The 15,817-nt window shown below is 32.2% G+C and overlaps 1 protein-coding gene across 1 annotated transcript; it reads right to left on the bottom strand.

The window, feature by feature from the left end:
- Positions 1-5,151: 5,151 nt before the first annotated feature.
- Positions 5,152-12,082, bottom strand: LOC110798340 (GDSL esterase/lipase At4g18970). Its single transcript, XM_022003519.2, has 5 exons — positions 11,724-12,082; positions 10,628-10,752; positions 6,361-6,603; positions 6,044-6,275; positions 5,152-5,602 (listed from the first exon to the last, which is right to left on the bottom strand). Exons 1-5 carry the CDS (start codon positions 11,953-11,955, stop codon positions 5,328-5,330), a joined length of 1,107 nt encoding a protein of 368 aa, XP_021859211.1. The 5' UTR covers positions 11,956-12,082; the 3' UTR covers positions 5,152-5,327.
- Between the last annotated feature and the right edge of the window lie 3,735 nt (positions 12,083-15,817).

The raw sequence follows: 15,817 nt of genomic DNA, 5'->3' as shown, positions 1-15,817 counted from the left end.
ATATCATGCTACGCTTTTATGAATCAAAATCAAATGAAAAACTAAGTTTTAGAATGTGCGTTATTTTGACATTCTTTGTATTATTTTTTTCTCTAAATACTTGGAGAGTGTAACAGTAGATAATAAAGTAGGGGTTTCTTTGGACGCAATATATTTCTTTATTATTTTTTTGGTTACAGGTTTTTATTCTAGTTTTATTGTTAATTACCGAATAATGGAATGTATTGATTTAAATTATAAATTCGGTTCAAAAAAATAAAATAATAAAATACACATCATTTTTATAAGACATACAAATGTATAACATAATAGGGGAGGTATCATCATACATTTTTCAATTTTTTTTTGGGCACCTTTTAAAACTGAATATTTACATTACGAAGGGTTTTACACTGCTCGAGTTGCCCTAATACACGAGCCATGCAGTGATAATTTAAGCCTCACAGCAAATGTAACTTAGTCCTATTAATCTTCTCAGCTAACAAAATATAAATAGGATACTGTGCTACCTTTTAATTTGGATATGTTTTTATGTTTTACAATATTTTTAAATAATATTTAATTTATTCATATGATCATTTAAATTCGATATTGGTAATTTAAGGCGTGTTTGTTAAACGCTCGTTTATTAAGGCACGTTTGGTAATACCTCGGCTAGGCTCGAGCTTGAACTTAAACAAGCTACTCGTGACCTAAGCTAAAACAACGGAAAAATGAAAGCTCATTTAAGCTCCGCTCGAGCTCGAGATCGGAAATTTCTCATCAAGCCTAATCCTAGGTCGAACACCGAAATACTCGGTTGAGCTCGGCTCGTTGACATAACATGCAAAAAGATCTGATAACAATATTAGATAGATATATTATAAATTATATACTTATTTAAATCAATAAATTTTTCATTACCACTCTTTAAAATATGAGTTTTTTACGATAATTTACATTGTTATATCTATCTAATATTGTTAATGTCGTTATAAAACTAACATGCGAAATAAAACAATATTTATACCAACTTATCTGATTTTTTCTTTTACTAGTAAATAAACCAAATGAATTTTACACAATTGTGAAAAAATTTACCAAAATTGTTTACGAATTTTTTCAGAAAATACATAAAAATGAACCCACTTTTATTGCATTATTGCGCTGGCTTCCTCTAATTTATTACATGCACCACGCGTCTCACTTATATCAATAAAGCTGATTTACTTTTTCGTTTTTCAACGAAAGTAAATTTGTTCAAAATCATATACAACAAAACTGTAAATAGCAACAATTAATTGTTCACAGCTGGGGAATGCTCTAACATCTCAATACAACTTAACTCATTTGGCAGTGTGAAAATAAAATCCGGAAGTTCAAAAGTTTCTCGTATTACAATAACAATTCAAGCCTCACATTATAGTTTACATTGCCCTAAAACACTTACTTGGAAACACATTATAAATAGGATCTTCAAGTTCACTTGAAAAATCCTACTTCACCTTTCTTCCACCCAACACTCTCCAAAACCCTCAAGTTTCCACCAAAAACCACTCAACAATGGAGGAGATCAAGGTAATTAAACATTTTCTTTTTTTTAGTTACTCAAATGGGAGGTTGTAAGATCATGATTTCGATTTTTTTTAGTAATAGTCATTTTTTGGTAATTTTGGCAAGTTTTTTTCGTAACAAATTTACCACTAAACTTAGGGTTATTTTTGTTAATTTTACTTCAATTCTATTTAGGGTCAATTAGGCTTAATGAGTGTTAATTTTAGTTAAATTATATTGTTAATTTTGACTTGAAAATAATATTTTGTACAAAATTTAAGGTGAAAATATTAGTTACTTTCTATTCTTATTTTTGGTTTTGGTACATAATTTAGGTGAGAAGTTTTAATTATGTTTGTTAGTGTTATTATTCCGAAATTTTGAAAATTATGTTTTGGTCTTTATTTTGATTTTAATTTAGGTTGCGTAATGTTAGTTTTAGTTAAACAACAATTCCTAACTAAAATGTTCAATGTTGTAGGCGCATGATGTGTTTTATAACGAACTCATTTTAGCTCTTCATATTTTCCCGATTTTTTCGGCCCGTCAAGGGAAAATAATTCGAGCTGTTTGCAAGGAATGGAAACGTATTTGGGACGACGACGATTACGGGGAGTCGTTGCGTAGGTTGTTCGCTGAGGAATAGGTTTTCGGCAATAGACTAATATGTAACATTTTGTTTATCGTTACTTATTAGTGTCTAATTTAAGTAGTAAAAACGGTACTTAATACTGTTTCGGAGGGGTTTAGGACTTTGGTATGACACTTTTGAATTTGTGTACGGTACTATGATGTAACATTTGTGTACGCAATTAGTATATAACAACGTACGACTGTGGACTAAAGGATATATATTATAAGTTGTTATTTTGATGTACTATTTGTTTAACAAGAAATTTTAATTATTGAGTATTCTTATAACTTGCAATTATAGTTTATTAATGAAATGATTGATTTAAATTATAACTTCGGTTCAAAAAAATAAAATAATAAAATACAAAATAAATTTGGGCATCATTTTTATAAGACATACAAATGTATAACATAATAGGGGAGGTATCATCATACATTATATAAAAACGTACAACACAATGATGGGGAGTCAATATTGATATACAACGTAAAATTAATTACTCATTAACGTTTAGAACTACAAGGAGTGCTTAACTAGAAATTTGCATGACAATTGCCAATGGCTTTGCCTCACTGTCACAATGGTTACTAGCATTATCAATAACTCTTTCATTCATCCACGCTGCGGTACGGGGTTCGAGCCTTGACAACCACTATTTTTCAATTTTTTTTTTGGGCGCTTTTTAAAACAGATATTTACTTTGGAAACTCCGCAGTCATCTTCTCCGATTGGATCTTATCAAATCTGAAATGCAGAATTTTTTTTTCACAAATTAAACATTAATCAATTCGACAATATTGATTTCGTGCCCATAACAGCTCTTAATTCGAACAAAATAATCCAAAAACACGACGGAAATTGCAATCTACAGCACAGCTCTTAATTCGAACAAAATAATCCAAAAACACGACGGAAATTGCAATCTACAGCGATATTAACATGGTGACCTTAATTAAAATGGTGTATCGCCTTTCATCACCTACCATTGACAGAGATGAGATGAAATGGAAAAAAAAAAAATCCTTCTAACTTTGGTATCATCGACAGAAAATAAAGGAAAAAAAAAACCTCAGCCATTTGAATTTCAAATTCAAAGTGAAGCTGAAATTTCAAATTGAAATTGGGGGATGATGTGGCGATGCTGAGGTGGATTGAACCAATATATGGCCAGGGTACACAGGGACCACTTACCCTCTGTGTATCCATAGCCTTTGCGTAAACATTCTCCTTTGCTCTTGTTGGCGGAGAGACTTCTGTCAATAATTCTAGAAATTGCACAAATTCCCAAAATACGCTCAATCTATTACTTTATACTAAAATAGACACTAGGAATGACACATGTCACTTCCTAGTGTAATTTTTTCCCGTCAAAAATCTGTTTCCTAAAATACATCTATTTTATTAATTTTGTTATTTTCTATATATACGAAAAAAATATTGGATTACAGAATATGACAATAATAGATATCACGTAATAATAATTTGTTAAAAATTATTTTGGAAATATTTTAGTCAAATCGGTATATCAATAATGAAAAATATATTTACTCATTATTTTGATCAAATTAGCACATTAAAGCCTATAAAATATGTATACGTAGTAGGAAGACAATTTTATGGTAGATGATTAATAAAATATGCATGTTCAAAAATTATTAATTCTACATTAGTTTTAGGGAGAGAGATAAAAAATATGGTCAAATAATAATTTTAGAATATATGTGCTTGCACGGGATATAATCTAGTGTTATATAAATTTCCAAAATACCGTCCACATCAGCAAAATATAGAGAATAGTTTTTTTTTCCGGTTCAACTTTGAACCGCCAATTCAATTGGCGGTTTGGTTTTAAAGGAAACCGCCAATTCAATTGGCGGTTTAACGAAATAACATACAAAAATAAACAATTCATGATAATAAGTTAACAACACCATCAATACATATTAACAACATCAAATGAACTCAAATATACTTTGATTTTGAATTCGCATTTTCAATTTAAAAATACTTGAAACAAATTAAACGAACCTAAACATACCTTAATCAAAAAAAAAATAGGGCATTGATTGCTGCCATCGCGGCTTGTGGCGTTACGGTATAATTCACGGCAGACGAGGAAGAAAACAACGGAGACTAGTGGTTCCTCGCCAACAGCTGGCGATGGGGGCAACAACCGACGGAGACTAGATTTGAAGAAGAATAGAGAATCATCTGCACAAAAAACAAGTGGGAATTGAAGGAGCTAATCTCAAAATTTTGACCCCTTTAACCTGGCCTTCACGCTCTAAGTTGAGTAGCATTCGCGAGAGGAGTTTCATAACTAGGATAAAGATATATGGAGACATTGACGTAACCCACATTTGGTTTTGAACGGCTGACTTGGATCACTATTGATAAGAATCGAATATGACACTGTTGTAATGCATTGCATAATCCAATGTCTCCATCTTGCCAGAAACTGCATATTATCTAGCATCCACTCCACAAAATTCCAACGTACTATATCATACGTTTTATTCATGTCAATGTTTAGAACCGCAAAACGTTACGTTCCAACCCTTTCTTCCTTCTTTCAATGTATATATGTCATATTTCATGAGCTAGAAGACAATTATCTCCCATATATCTTATTGGTACAAAAGAATTTCGAAATGGTCCCACAATATCTTTCATAATGGGCTTTAGTAAAGGCTTATGAGCCAAAATTGGGTTGCCTTCTCGGGACTATCTACTTTCGAGATAAGAGAAATGAGACTTTGTTCCATTCTTTCAAAAGGTATCCGAACTACAAAATTTCAGAACTGCTTCCGATACTTCTTGGCCCATAATATCCCATGCTTTATGATCAAAAGTAGCCGGAATGCCATCCGGCCCAGAGCCTTTAGCCCCCAATTTGAGGTTGTAACCCGTCAAAAGGAAAGTTTATGGGCGTTGTATTTGGCAAATCTTCTATAATTATGAGTAGTCTAAAGTTTCACCCATAATTCTAATACACGATAAACGTCAAGGATTTTTATTAAGAAACATTGTTTCAACATGCATATAACTAGCATACCCACAATGCACAATTTGTTTGCAACAATGTGCTTAGGATAGTTTTTAGGATACAAGGAACAACAATTAGACGTGGAAGCCCATAAATAAATGTACGTAGTAGTTCTTATGCACTGCTTACAAGAGAAGACATACTGTTTTTCACTTGGTTGATCATTGATTCTCGATCAATAGAAACAAGAGTTTTGATATCCACTGGATGTATATGCTTCGTATCAAGAGCACTGTATGCAATTTCTCCTGTAAGTACATTCACAGCTTCAGTGGTATGAAAACCATCCCAGAATATGTAATTGTTTCGGCCTTCACAAGCTGCTTCGAATTCGATACACTGGAAGTCATCCCTAACTTTGCAACAAGGAGCATCTGCTATAGCAGAACCTGATCAAAAAAACCCACAAAAATATAAGAGCAAGATCAAAGGGTTCTTGTCTAAAGACTTTTGTTAATTGTCATGTAGCATTTTATTAATATTTAATAATTAGATTGTTGTTAAGGCTCCTTAAAATTCAATTAAATTTAGTTGTTCACCCATCAAACTGATATAAGACTTTGTAAATTTATGTATATATTATTTTATTATTTAATTATTTAATTATTTAATTCAACTCACACACCAAGTCTTAAAGTTGAGTCTTAGTGTTTTAAGACTCAATTTAAGACTTTATTAAGACTCGTCCACTTCAATATTACAATTCACTGTGATGAATCGTATGCCACGTCAGCACAACTCAAGTCTTAAGACTTGGGACTGATGATGCTCTAATGTACAATTATGTCAATTGGGGATAGAATAAGCGAAAAATTAAAACGTGTACGTGCCTGTGTCAGTACTTGCTGCGGAACCAATATATGTAAGTTGTAGATCAGAAAGCTCCATAGTTAGATCATCCACCATATTAACAAGCTTTTGGTTGAAAGGTTGGACAGCAGCATTGATCTTGTCCACGCATAGTGATCCATTTGTTCCAAAGGTGTATATTTCTCCTAGACTGCACCCAATGAGACCAAGTCCAAACACCGCTATTTTCCTTGCTCCAAGAGAATGTAAAATCTGCATTCAAAATTTTACATTCTCAAACTTCTCTAGACAAAATGAAATGACTAAAAGAAAAAACAGAGGAAGTAGTTTTTCTGACCTTGAGATTTGCAGCATATTGATTAATTAGTTCTTCAGCAAATTCATCAGGGTTGTAGAGGGAGCTCGAAATGTAGTAGTATCCTGGCTTAAAGTAGTTGTTTATGTAGTCGTTGCTTCCAATGTTGACAGTGTATAGGCATTCTTCTAGCTTTGGCACTGCTGAAGTTTTACCAATCTCTTTAATTTTTGCAACTGTCTCGTTGTGATTCATTATCTGATCATACATGCTTATTCTTTCACCCTGAAATAAAATCAAGTAAATTAACCATCCTTAATATTTACGGTCGATCGTATGTGAGCGACTGATCGAATGTTTAATTTGTTTTGAGTTTGTTGATGAGACAAAGTTGTACAAATAACATACTTAACATACAAATTTATTGCTACTTTATTCTTTATGTTATTATGTACTCCTACGTATATCTCTAGTTTCATCTAATTAATTTTCCAAGTCTTTTTCTGGTGTACAGAGACACAAAAAAGTAATGACATAGACGAAAAAAAAGTATAATGTAGACAGACATTTATCCTTGATCTAGCTAAAAATATAAGGCAAAATTTGTACAAAATAATCTAACTTTTGCCCTGTTTCAAAAAGCATACCATCTTTATTATGAGAGTGTTTAATTTGTTTTTGGATGAAATTGTATATGTGTAATATTATAATTAATTAATAAAAAATATGTACGTGACACTTAATCATTTCTTTACGTGGCACTCAACTTTTTTTAATTCAATATTAATTTTTAAATCTTATCTTTCATTGGCCGAAACCATTAGATTTTCCTACGTGGCGCTCTAATATTGGATTAATGTTTGATTTTAAATTGAATTTTATTTATTTTATTTTAGATTATTTTTTGATTTTGGATGAATTTTATTCTAGAATCATTTTTTAATTATTAGAGTGATTTTAGATGGAGTTCTATATATTAGTAATTAATTAATTAATTAAAATATCTACGTGGCACCTAATTAATTATCTACGTGGCAATCGATTATTTTTTAATTATTAGAGTGTTTGATTTTCGATGTAGTTGTATATATTAGTAATTAATTAATTAAAATATCTACGTGGCACTTGATTTTTTTTATTTCAAAAAGAAATTAGAAATCTTATTTTTCATTGGCCGAAACCATTAGTAATCTTAGGTGACGCTCTAATCTTTCAGCAAATATGCCTCCTTTATATATGTATATTAGAATATTAGACTAAATTGATTTTTTTTTTAATTTTGGATTGAATTTCATTTTAGATTTTTTTTTAAAATTATTATAGTGTTTGATTTTGGATGAAATTGTATATAAGAAATATTAATAATTATTTAATAAAAATATTTACGTGGCACCTAATTATTTATCTGCGTGGCATTCGACTTTTTAATTCAAAATTAATTTTGAAGTCTTATTTTTTATTGGTTGAAACCATTAGATTTCCTACATGGCGCTCTAATATTGGATTAATGTTTGATTTTGGATTGAATTTTATTTTAGATTAGTGTTTGATTTTGGATGAATTTTATTTTAGATTTATTTTTTAATTATTAGAGCGTTTGATTTTGGATGGAATTGTATATATTAGTAATTAATTAATTAATTTAAATATCTACGTGGCACCTAATTAATTATCTACGTGACACTCGATTTTTAATTCAAAAATAAATTAGAAATCTTATTTTTCATTGGCCGAAACCATTAGTAATCCTAGGTGGCGCTCTAATAGTTCAGCAAATATGCCTCCTTTATATATGTATATTAATTAGATTTTTAGTTATCCAAAATTTAATTCATGAAGAATGGTAACATAATTGAATATGGCTGCAAAAGTTAATTAGAATTTGACAATGATTTCTAACAGAAAGGTGTTACATCTTATAATATATATATCTTTGCATCATTTTATTTGTTTTACTTTTTATAGAAATAAATAAACCTAAACGGTAACCACGTCTTCTCTCAACAGTACTCCCTCTGTCTTTAATTCTCGCACCGTTTTAACTGGACATGTTTGTCAATGCATAACTTTGATCAAAAATATCTTTAAATACTTATTATAAAAATTTATAAAAAATATTAATATTTTGAAAATGTATATTAAGATAAAGCCAACAACATAATATGTACTAACTTTTATTTTCATATACTAGAAATAAAATAAGGTTAAAGTGAATTACGTGAATATTGCAAAAAGTCAAAATAATTCGGGTATTAAAGGACAGAGGAAGTATGTCTTTAATTACAACAATATACGGAGTACCATATTTTCTAGTACATGATGAATCCATCGTGTATTAAAAGATGGACTCTATTCACGTGCAGTAAAAAGTAAAATGCAACTCTTTCGTATTTTGGCTTGTGGAAGTTACAAATACGCAACTTGTCATCAACAAAATTGATATTTGGAAAAGATGGGCTACCATGCTAAATTGCTAATGCTTAGGTCACATTGATCTATCTCTGTATGGCTTTCCCCTTATTGTTGAGGTAGCTTTTTAAATCCCTTGGTATTATATCGGAATATGTCGTTCTTTAAGCATACGGAATCATATTTGACACGAGTCACACGACTTTCAATATTATATTTAACCTCTACCACTTGAATGGTAATCGAATATATTTTTAAGAAACAAAGGTAGTACTCCGTATTAGTATTGAAATTTTTTTATTTACGAATCATAAATCGTGAATAATGCTACTGCTATTTACATAGTAACATTTGTTTTTACATACTACAAAACGTATTAGCAAAAATATGTAAGCTAAGTATATATGTTAATAGTGTAAAGTCAAAATGTTTCACTTAAAATAATCGGATGAAGAAGTACATTTATATGTTTAGAATTCAAGTAGCACGATGATAATTTTACATATGTGCCAGTCCATGCTTGATTATTTCTTCAGGGGAGTCTCTTAAGAGCCCTTAAGAAGAGAGAAAAAACAAGAGTTCGCTCTTAGGGGGGGAAATAAAATTCTGAAATAAAAGCTAGCTCTTAGAAATAAGAGCTAGTGCCACCTCATTTTTTTTATGAAAATAAAATAAAATAAAATAAAATAAAATAAAATAGGGTAAGACTGTAAGAGAGAATAAGAGCTAGTGTTAAGTGTTAGTTCATTTTCACAAATTTTTCAACGATTTTTAGAAAGAGACTCTTGTTTTAAGTTGGTACATAGATGACATAAGAGAAAGATTTAGAACCCACTAAAGAGTCTCCCTTATCTATTATATTATATTAAAACAGACAACATGAATGATAAATGTCACTTCCGAATGCAAAATTTTTCCACCAAAAAACTCTTTCCCAAAATAAGTTTTTATTTTCTCTGATTTTGTATAAATTGTTTATGTTTGGAAAAACAAATATTAGGGTTCAGTATTAGACGGTTTTGGTAATATTTTAGTCAAATATTCATATCAATAATAGAAAATAAAAATAATCAATATTTTAGTCAAATTAACATATTAAAAATATCGAATATTTTGGTCAAATTATCATATTAAGCATATAAAATACATGAGATGATTAAATGAGTACGTTGAAGATTTATAATTACGCTTTAGCTTTAAGGGAAAAATATTTTATTAAAAAGATGCATGGTTAAATAATAATTTTTGACTATTCTTGTATGTACCGGATCTAATCTAGTTGTTGTTCTAAACATAAGAGAAGCTTGGAAAAGTTCCTTAAGTAACGACGCTTAATTTGTGGGGCTCTCAGTCAGCGAAAGTGATGCTTTAACAATCACACAATATTTATTTTAGATCACCTTAGCGAGTTTCCCCTTTCATCCATTCCAATACATACGAAAATACGACGGCCAATTAACTAGATATTCAAAATAAAATATGATAGATATTTTATCGACATATATTGTCTAATTAGTTTGTAATTGAATCATGCATCTCTATATTAATGTACTACTTCGTATTTCGTACTACCTCCGTCTCATTAAATTCTTTACGGTTTGAAAAATGTATCAAATAATAAAAAATTTGACCATAAATTCTTATTATTTTTTCTATTAAAAATTATCACTTGATATCTTGTTAGATTTGTCTAAAAATGTATTTTATAAATATCAAATTTTTATAATTTTTTGTCGTACAGAATTGGATGTATTAACGGTAAATCATTGTACCGGAGTCCGTGCAAATAGTATGTGTAAATATCTTTTTAAAACAAAGGTATTATATGTTTATATAGACCTCTCAAACTCAAAAAAAAAAAAAAAAAAAAAGTAGAGCGCTCTCAGAGTTATGTACTTACCAAATGTTGTCCGGTTTCATAGCGAATACCGGCGGCCCCGGAAGCATAATTCACACCTTTGAGTATTTCTTCTCCCTTGGCTGAGCTGAATGGTAGAATGTAGTTATCGAATTCCAAAAGTTCAGCTGCAACGTACCAACCAAAATGTCATTTTAAATTTTTGTTTATAAGGCCAAAATTGAATAAAAGATATAATAAGAACAATCTTATAGTTGGATGTTATATATAAGAAAATCAAGTTGCTTGTTACTAGTATGATGTGTTCTTAATTGTACTAAAATATATGTATGCTACTCTTAAACTGTTACTCGTAGTTACTTTCGTAGTAGATTGTTTTCTTGCCCTTAAATATATGTTGTGGTTATATACGGGTATTCTCAACACCCGACAAATTTAGGTTTCATCTTAAGATCATACTACCTCCATTTTAAAATTATCTTTACATTTACCGTTTTAGTCTGTTTCACAATGTTTTTCACATTGTCCTTTATTTTATCTTTAAAGAACATTATAAAACGAAGGTAGTATGTTAATAAGAACTAGCTTAATTAAGGAGAATAGTCCCTTAGCATTATAAAGTGAACTCAATTCTTTTATTTTATTAACGTAGAACACTCACATAAGTTGTTTGGAGACATTAGTCTAACCACTTTTGCATGGAACGGTTTAGAGTCTAATTGTCGACTTAATCATTATATAATTTCCATCCGAGGTGACGGGTTCAAATCATGTCATTGTCGACTACTACGACTAGCTAGTAGTCCATCCGTCTCAATTAAATTGTCACACTTCTCTTTTTTAAGTATTTGATTAAATTGTCATATTTTTGATATGATATGGACTCACTAATATTTTATTACCTTTTTCTTCACAATATGGTATGAACCCACTAATACGTTGTAACCATTATGAAAGCTTAATAAACTTGATTTCCAAGTTCCAAGAAATCAACAATCGCACGCTTGCCATTATAAAAGCCTAATAAACTTCATTTCAAACAATCGCACGCTTGTATGTAATTATGTAAATATGTAAGTATGTAACAAGTAATGACATTACGAAATTATGAACGCACATAAGAATAAGTTAAACTTACTGATTCTATCGACGAAAACTCGGCCATTGGAGAACCTTCCGGTGGGAATGGCACCGGGAAAATCAATACCATAAGGTGGATAATTGGCTTTGGCCTTGGTAACAAGGTCGTTGTTATTGCCAACATCGGACAGAGAGTCACCAAAAATGAAGTAGCATGGAACTTGTGGTTCGCAACGAACAATTGTTATGATGATGAGTAGGGTAAGAACTGCTACTGCTCCCCTCATCATTTATATTGTAGCTAGCTTGTTACTGAAATGTGAATTGAAGGAGCTGGTTATTAACTTATTATATAGAGCTAGAAGCTACACAGCTCTATATCTGAAGCTTTATTATACGAAGTAGTAATATTATGGAGCATATTTCCACATTTTATAGAGGTCATGTTGTAAGGCCGTGAATACTTTGTATCTGTCTTTGTTTAGGATGATTTGGAAATTGGAAAGCAACCACTTATTCCTCACGTGTTCTTTTCAATGGGAAAGTAAAACCGCTTATATGTAGGCTATCACTTTGTTTGGTAAGTATTTTCGGTTAACTTAAATCATTAGGTGGTAATATTATAAGTCACCTTAAATATTTAAAATTGTTTAATAATTAGCTGAAATAAAAATATAAGGTACATAATTCACTGATTTTGAAACGTAATTCAGAGTAATTAACGTTTGGGTTTCAATAGCTGAAATTCTTAAGATTATTCTACATGTTTATACATTTTAAGGACTTGTTTGGTTGACATGGGAATTAAATTCCCATACAAGTTGTAATTCAAGGGAAATTAGTTCCCATGTTCAATTCATGGGAATTTCTTAAAATTGTTTGGTTGACAACATGGGAATTAGAAATTCGTATGAACTTTGATTGACCAAGGAGAAACTAGGTAATTTATTTCCCATATTTTGTAGGAATTCGAAATTCCCATGAATTTCAACTTCCTCCATTTTTACTTTTTTATGTCAACCAAACAACTATCCAATTTATGAATCCCATGAATTTTCACTTCCCCCATTTTTAAATGTCAACCAAACAACTCCTAAGTTCCACATGTCACTATTGTTTAGCCAATTAACACGCACCTGGTGTACTCCTGCATATATCACTCACTCCATTCTCCTCTCTTCATAATGATTAATCAGATAGCAAAAAAAAAGGTATTGGCTTCATTAAAAAATTTACTACTACCTCCATTTTATAAAAATATTTATGGTTATTATTTGTCCAAATATTAAGACAAAAGTAGAAAAATTGAATGAATATAATAAAGAAAATATGGGTAAAGTAAGAGAACTGAGTAAAGAATTCGGTGAGTGTAATAAAAAAAAAAAAAAAAAAAGTAAGAAAAGATGAGTGAAAATCGTAAATATTGTGGGGTAAGAAGAGTAAAGGTAATAAATTTTTATTTTCAAAAATAGAATAAGACAAAGGGTAAAAAATATTATAAAACGAAAAGTGTAAAGATCGTTTTGAAACAGATATGGTATTAGCTATATGTAAATATCATATTAAGGGCATTATCGTTCATATAATATCTACTACTCCGTAACATTTAAAAATCTTAAATCATATTTATTTTTTTAATTATAATTGTTCTTAAAAAGAAAATAGTTATAGGTGTTAAGGTACATAGGGTGTTGATTAAACTACTAAAAGTTTCAAGCACTTAAGAAACTAATTGTATCAAACAAGTACTCCCTCTGTATTTATTTAAGGGATACATTTGGCCGAATACGGGTATTAAGAAGAACAATTGAATGAAATAAATTAATAAAAGCAAGTGGGGTTGTGTAGATAATTTAATAGGTAAAGCAAGTGGGGACCATGTCATTTTAGTGTGTGGGGGTGAGGTGTAGTTCTGAAATTATTTGTTTAATAGGGTGGTGGGACATATGATATATTAGATAAGATTATTTAATTAGATGGCGGGGTTGATAAGTTACCAAAAATGGCAAGTGTATCTCTTAAATAAATACGGCCGGAAAATGCAAGTGTATCCCTTAAATAAATACGGAGGGAGTAATACAACATGTATCTTATCAGTTTCAATTTATACCTTAGTATTTTCAGTTACCTTATCAGTTTCAGCTCAATATCAGCTAGTGTTGTCAAACATTGTCTAAGTGACTAACATAATAGCTTGGGAACTAAACAAAAGTAATTTGCTATCTGTTAGATAACTAACATATAATAATAACAAGCTTTGTATTTGAACTTGTTCTTAAATGTTACTATGCGCTAACTAATGTCATGTTAGTATAATGAATTAGTAACATAGGATATAATTCTTCTGGTAGGTTTAGGGAACCTGTTTATTATTGTGCCCTTGATTTACTTAGTCCAAATCGACTAAATTGCCCTGTTGCATTATATAAGATTGGAAAAATTATCATTAATAATTCCAACTGTTCCGGTGTTGAAGTGGATGAAACAATGGGCTTCGAATGAAGGCCCTTTTTGTGTGTGTTGAAGATCTTGCTAGCTCGAATGTTTTGTGTCCAAACCAACCTGCACAATAAACAAGTTACTAGCTTCGGGGGTGTTTCCGAGGAAAGCCCCTCCGATGCCTAAGTAAGAACGATGTTCGGATTCTAGAGAGAGAAGTTCTCTAGAAGAGTAGTCTTAAGACGTGAAATGGACGTACCTTGGTAAGTGAGCCATGACGGCTTATTTATAGTGTTTGTACAATAAATGCCCTTAGGTTATTTATTGCAAGTGGGCCTTGGGCCTTGATTGATGGTTGAATAGCCTTTTGGACTGTAGTGGGTTTGATGTTGTTGTTGTGAGCCTTTGGGCTTTGGACTTAATGGCCCGATTGGCATTCAATTGGGAGCCCAAACAACATGCCCCCCAGACCCGGCCCATTTTGGAGTAAATGGGTGGGTTTCCAGCTGTCGGAAGTCAAAAGGGTTCCCTCTCTTTTTTCAAAAAGAAGTTATTTTTTGCATTGATGACAAGTGTTGGGACTTGTTGTGAGTAGTGGGGATCGTGGGTTTTGAGGAAGTCGACGCGCCTTCCTTCTTTCTTATAAATACTGGACGCGACTTCTTTTCGAACCTTTACTTTCCCTTTCTTTTCAAAAGCTCTCCATTTTCTGGTGAATCGCTGCCTTGACATATCTTCAGATCTACGGTTTTCGGTTATCTCTGGTCTTCGGGAACTTGCTTTGTTCGCTTTGTCGGCAAATTCCGCGTCGGAGGAAGGTAATTTGCTTGCGAGCCTTGTCCTTTTTCTTGCTTTTCCGAATCCTGCTCTTTTCCTTGCATTCTCTTCTACTCCTCCCTCTGAACCCTAGATTTAAGCTCTTCAGCCATGGCTAGGGATAAGGGTAAAGGTAAGTTTGTTGGTGGTCCTTCTAAGGAGAGGGGAAATTTTCCCTCGGAGAAGGCGCGAAATTCTTCGAGGGGTTGGTCCTCGGAAAAGCCGGTGAAGAAAGCGTCAGCTGGTTGGGACGCCTCGAAAGATGGCGCTACTGGGGGATCCAGTGGATCCGAGCGTGCTGCTTCTGGTAAGAAAGCTGGCTCTTCGGGTCACCGCCAGTCTTATCCTGAGTTTCCTGTTCACTGGACTGAGGCTGATCCGAAGGGCAAGTTTGCTCCGATTTTGCATGAGACCACTAAAATAGATGGTCCGTTGGAGAAGGCAGTGAATGGTAACTGGCTGGTGGAGGCGAAGCTGGGAGCCTATCATCGGAGAGCCGAAGAGCTGTATGGGATCCAGCATGCCTTGGGGTATTGGTGCGAACTTCCTGATCAAGAGCGTCCTTGGGTGACTCATCCGCCGAGGGGTTTCATTTCTGTGTACACTCACCAACTGGAAAATGGTCTCCGTTTTCCTCTAGATCCATTCATTTCCGAGCTTTTGGTGTCGTACAACATCAGCTTGGCTCAACTCACGCCCAAGTCTATGCGGCACATCATCGGATTTCGGTGGGTGTGCAATTTCGTGAACTTCCCTTGCTCTGTGGCCGTTTTCAGAGATCTTCATGATCTGTCCTTCAACCATGCCTCCAAGGGTGATAGGTATGGTTGGTGGACTATTGTTAATAAGAGGTCTCGGAAGAAGGGCGAGCCTAACTACATCACCGCTTATTCGTAT

This window comes from Spinacia oleracea, chromosome 5 (assembly GCF_020520425.1).
Source record: "Spinacia oleracea cultivar Varoflay chromosome 5, BTI_SOV_V1, whole genome shotgun sequence".
NCBI lineage: Eukaryota > Viridiplantae > Streptophyta > Magnoliopsida > Caryophyllales > Amaranthaceae > Spinacia > Spinacia oleracea.
The sequence above is the reverse complement of the archived record's forward strand: the minus strand, read 5'-3'. Positions and strand labels throughout refer to the sequence as shown.

Coding starts and splice junctions, on each gene's coding strand:
- LOC110798340 (XM_022003519.2), bottom strand. CDS start 11,955: ATGATGAGGGGAGCAGTAGCAGTTCTTACCCTACTCATCATCATAACA. Junction 10,753..11,723: donor AGTTTTCGTCGATAGAATCA/GTAAGTTTAACT, acceptor GGTACGTTGCAG/CTGAACTTTTGGAATTCGAT. Junction 6,276..6,360: donor AATATGCTGCAAATCTCAAG/GTCAGAAAAACT, acceptor TTTTGAATGCAG/ATTTTACATTCTCTTGGAGC.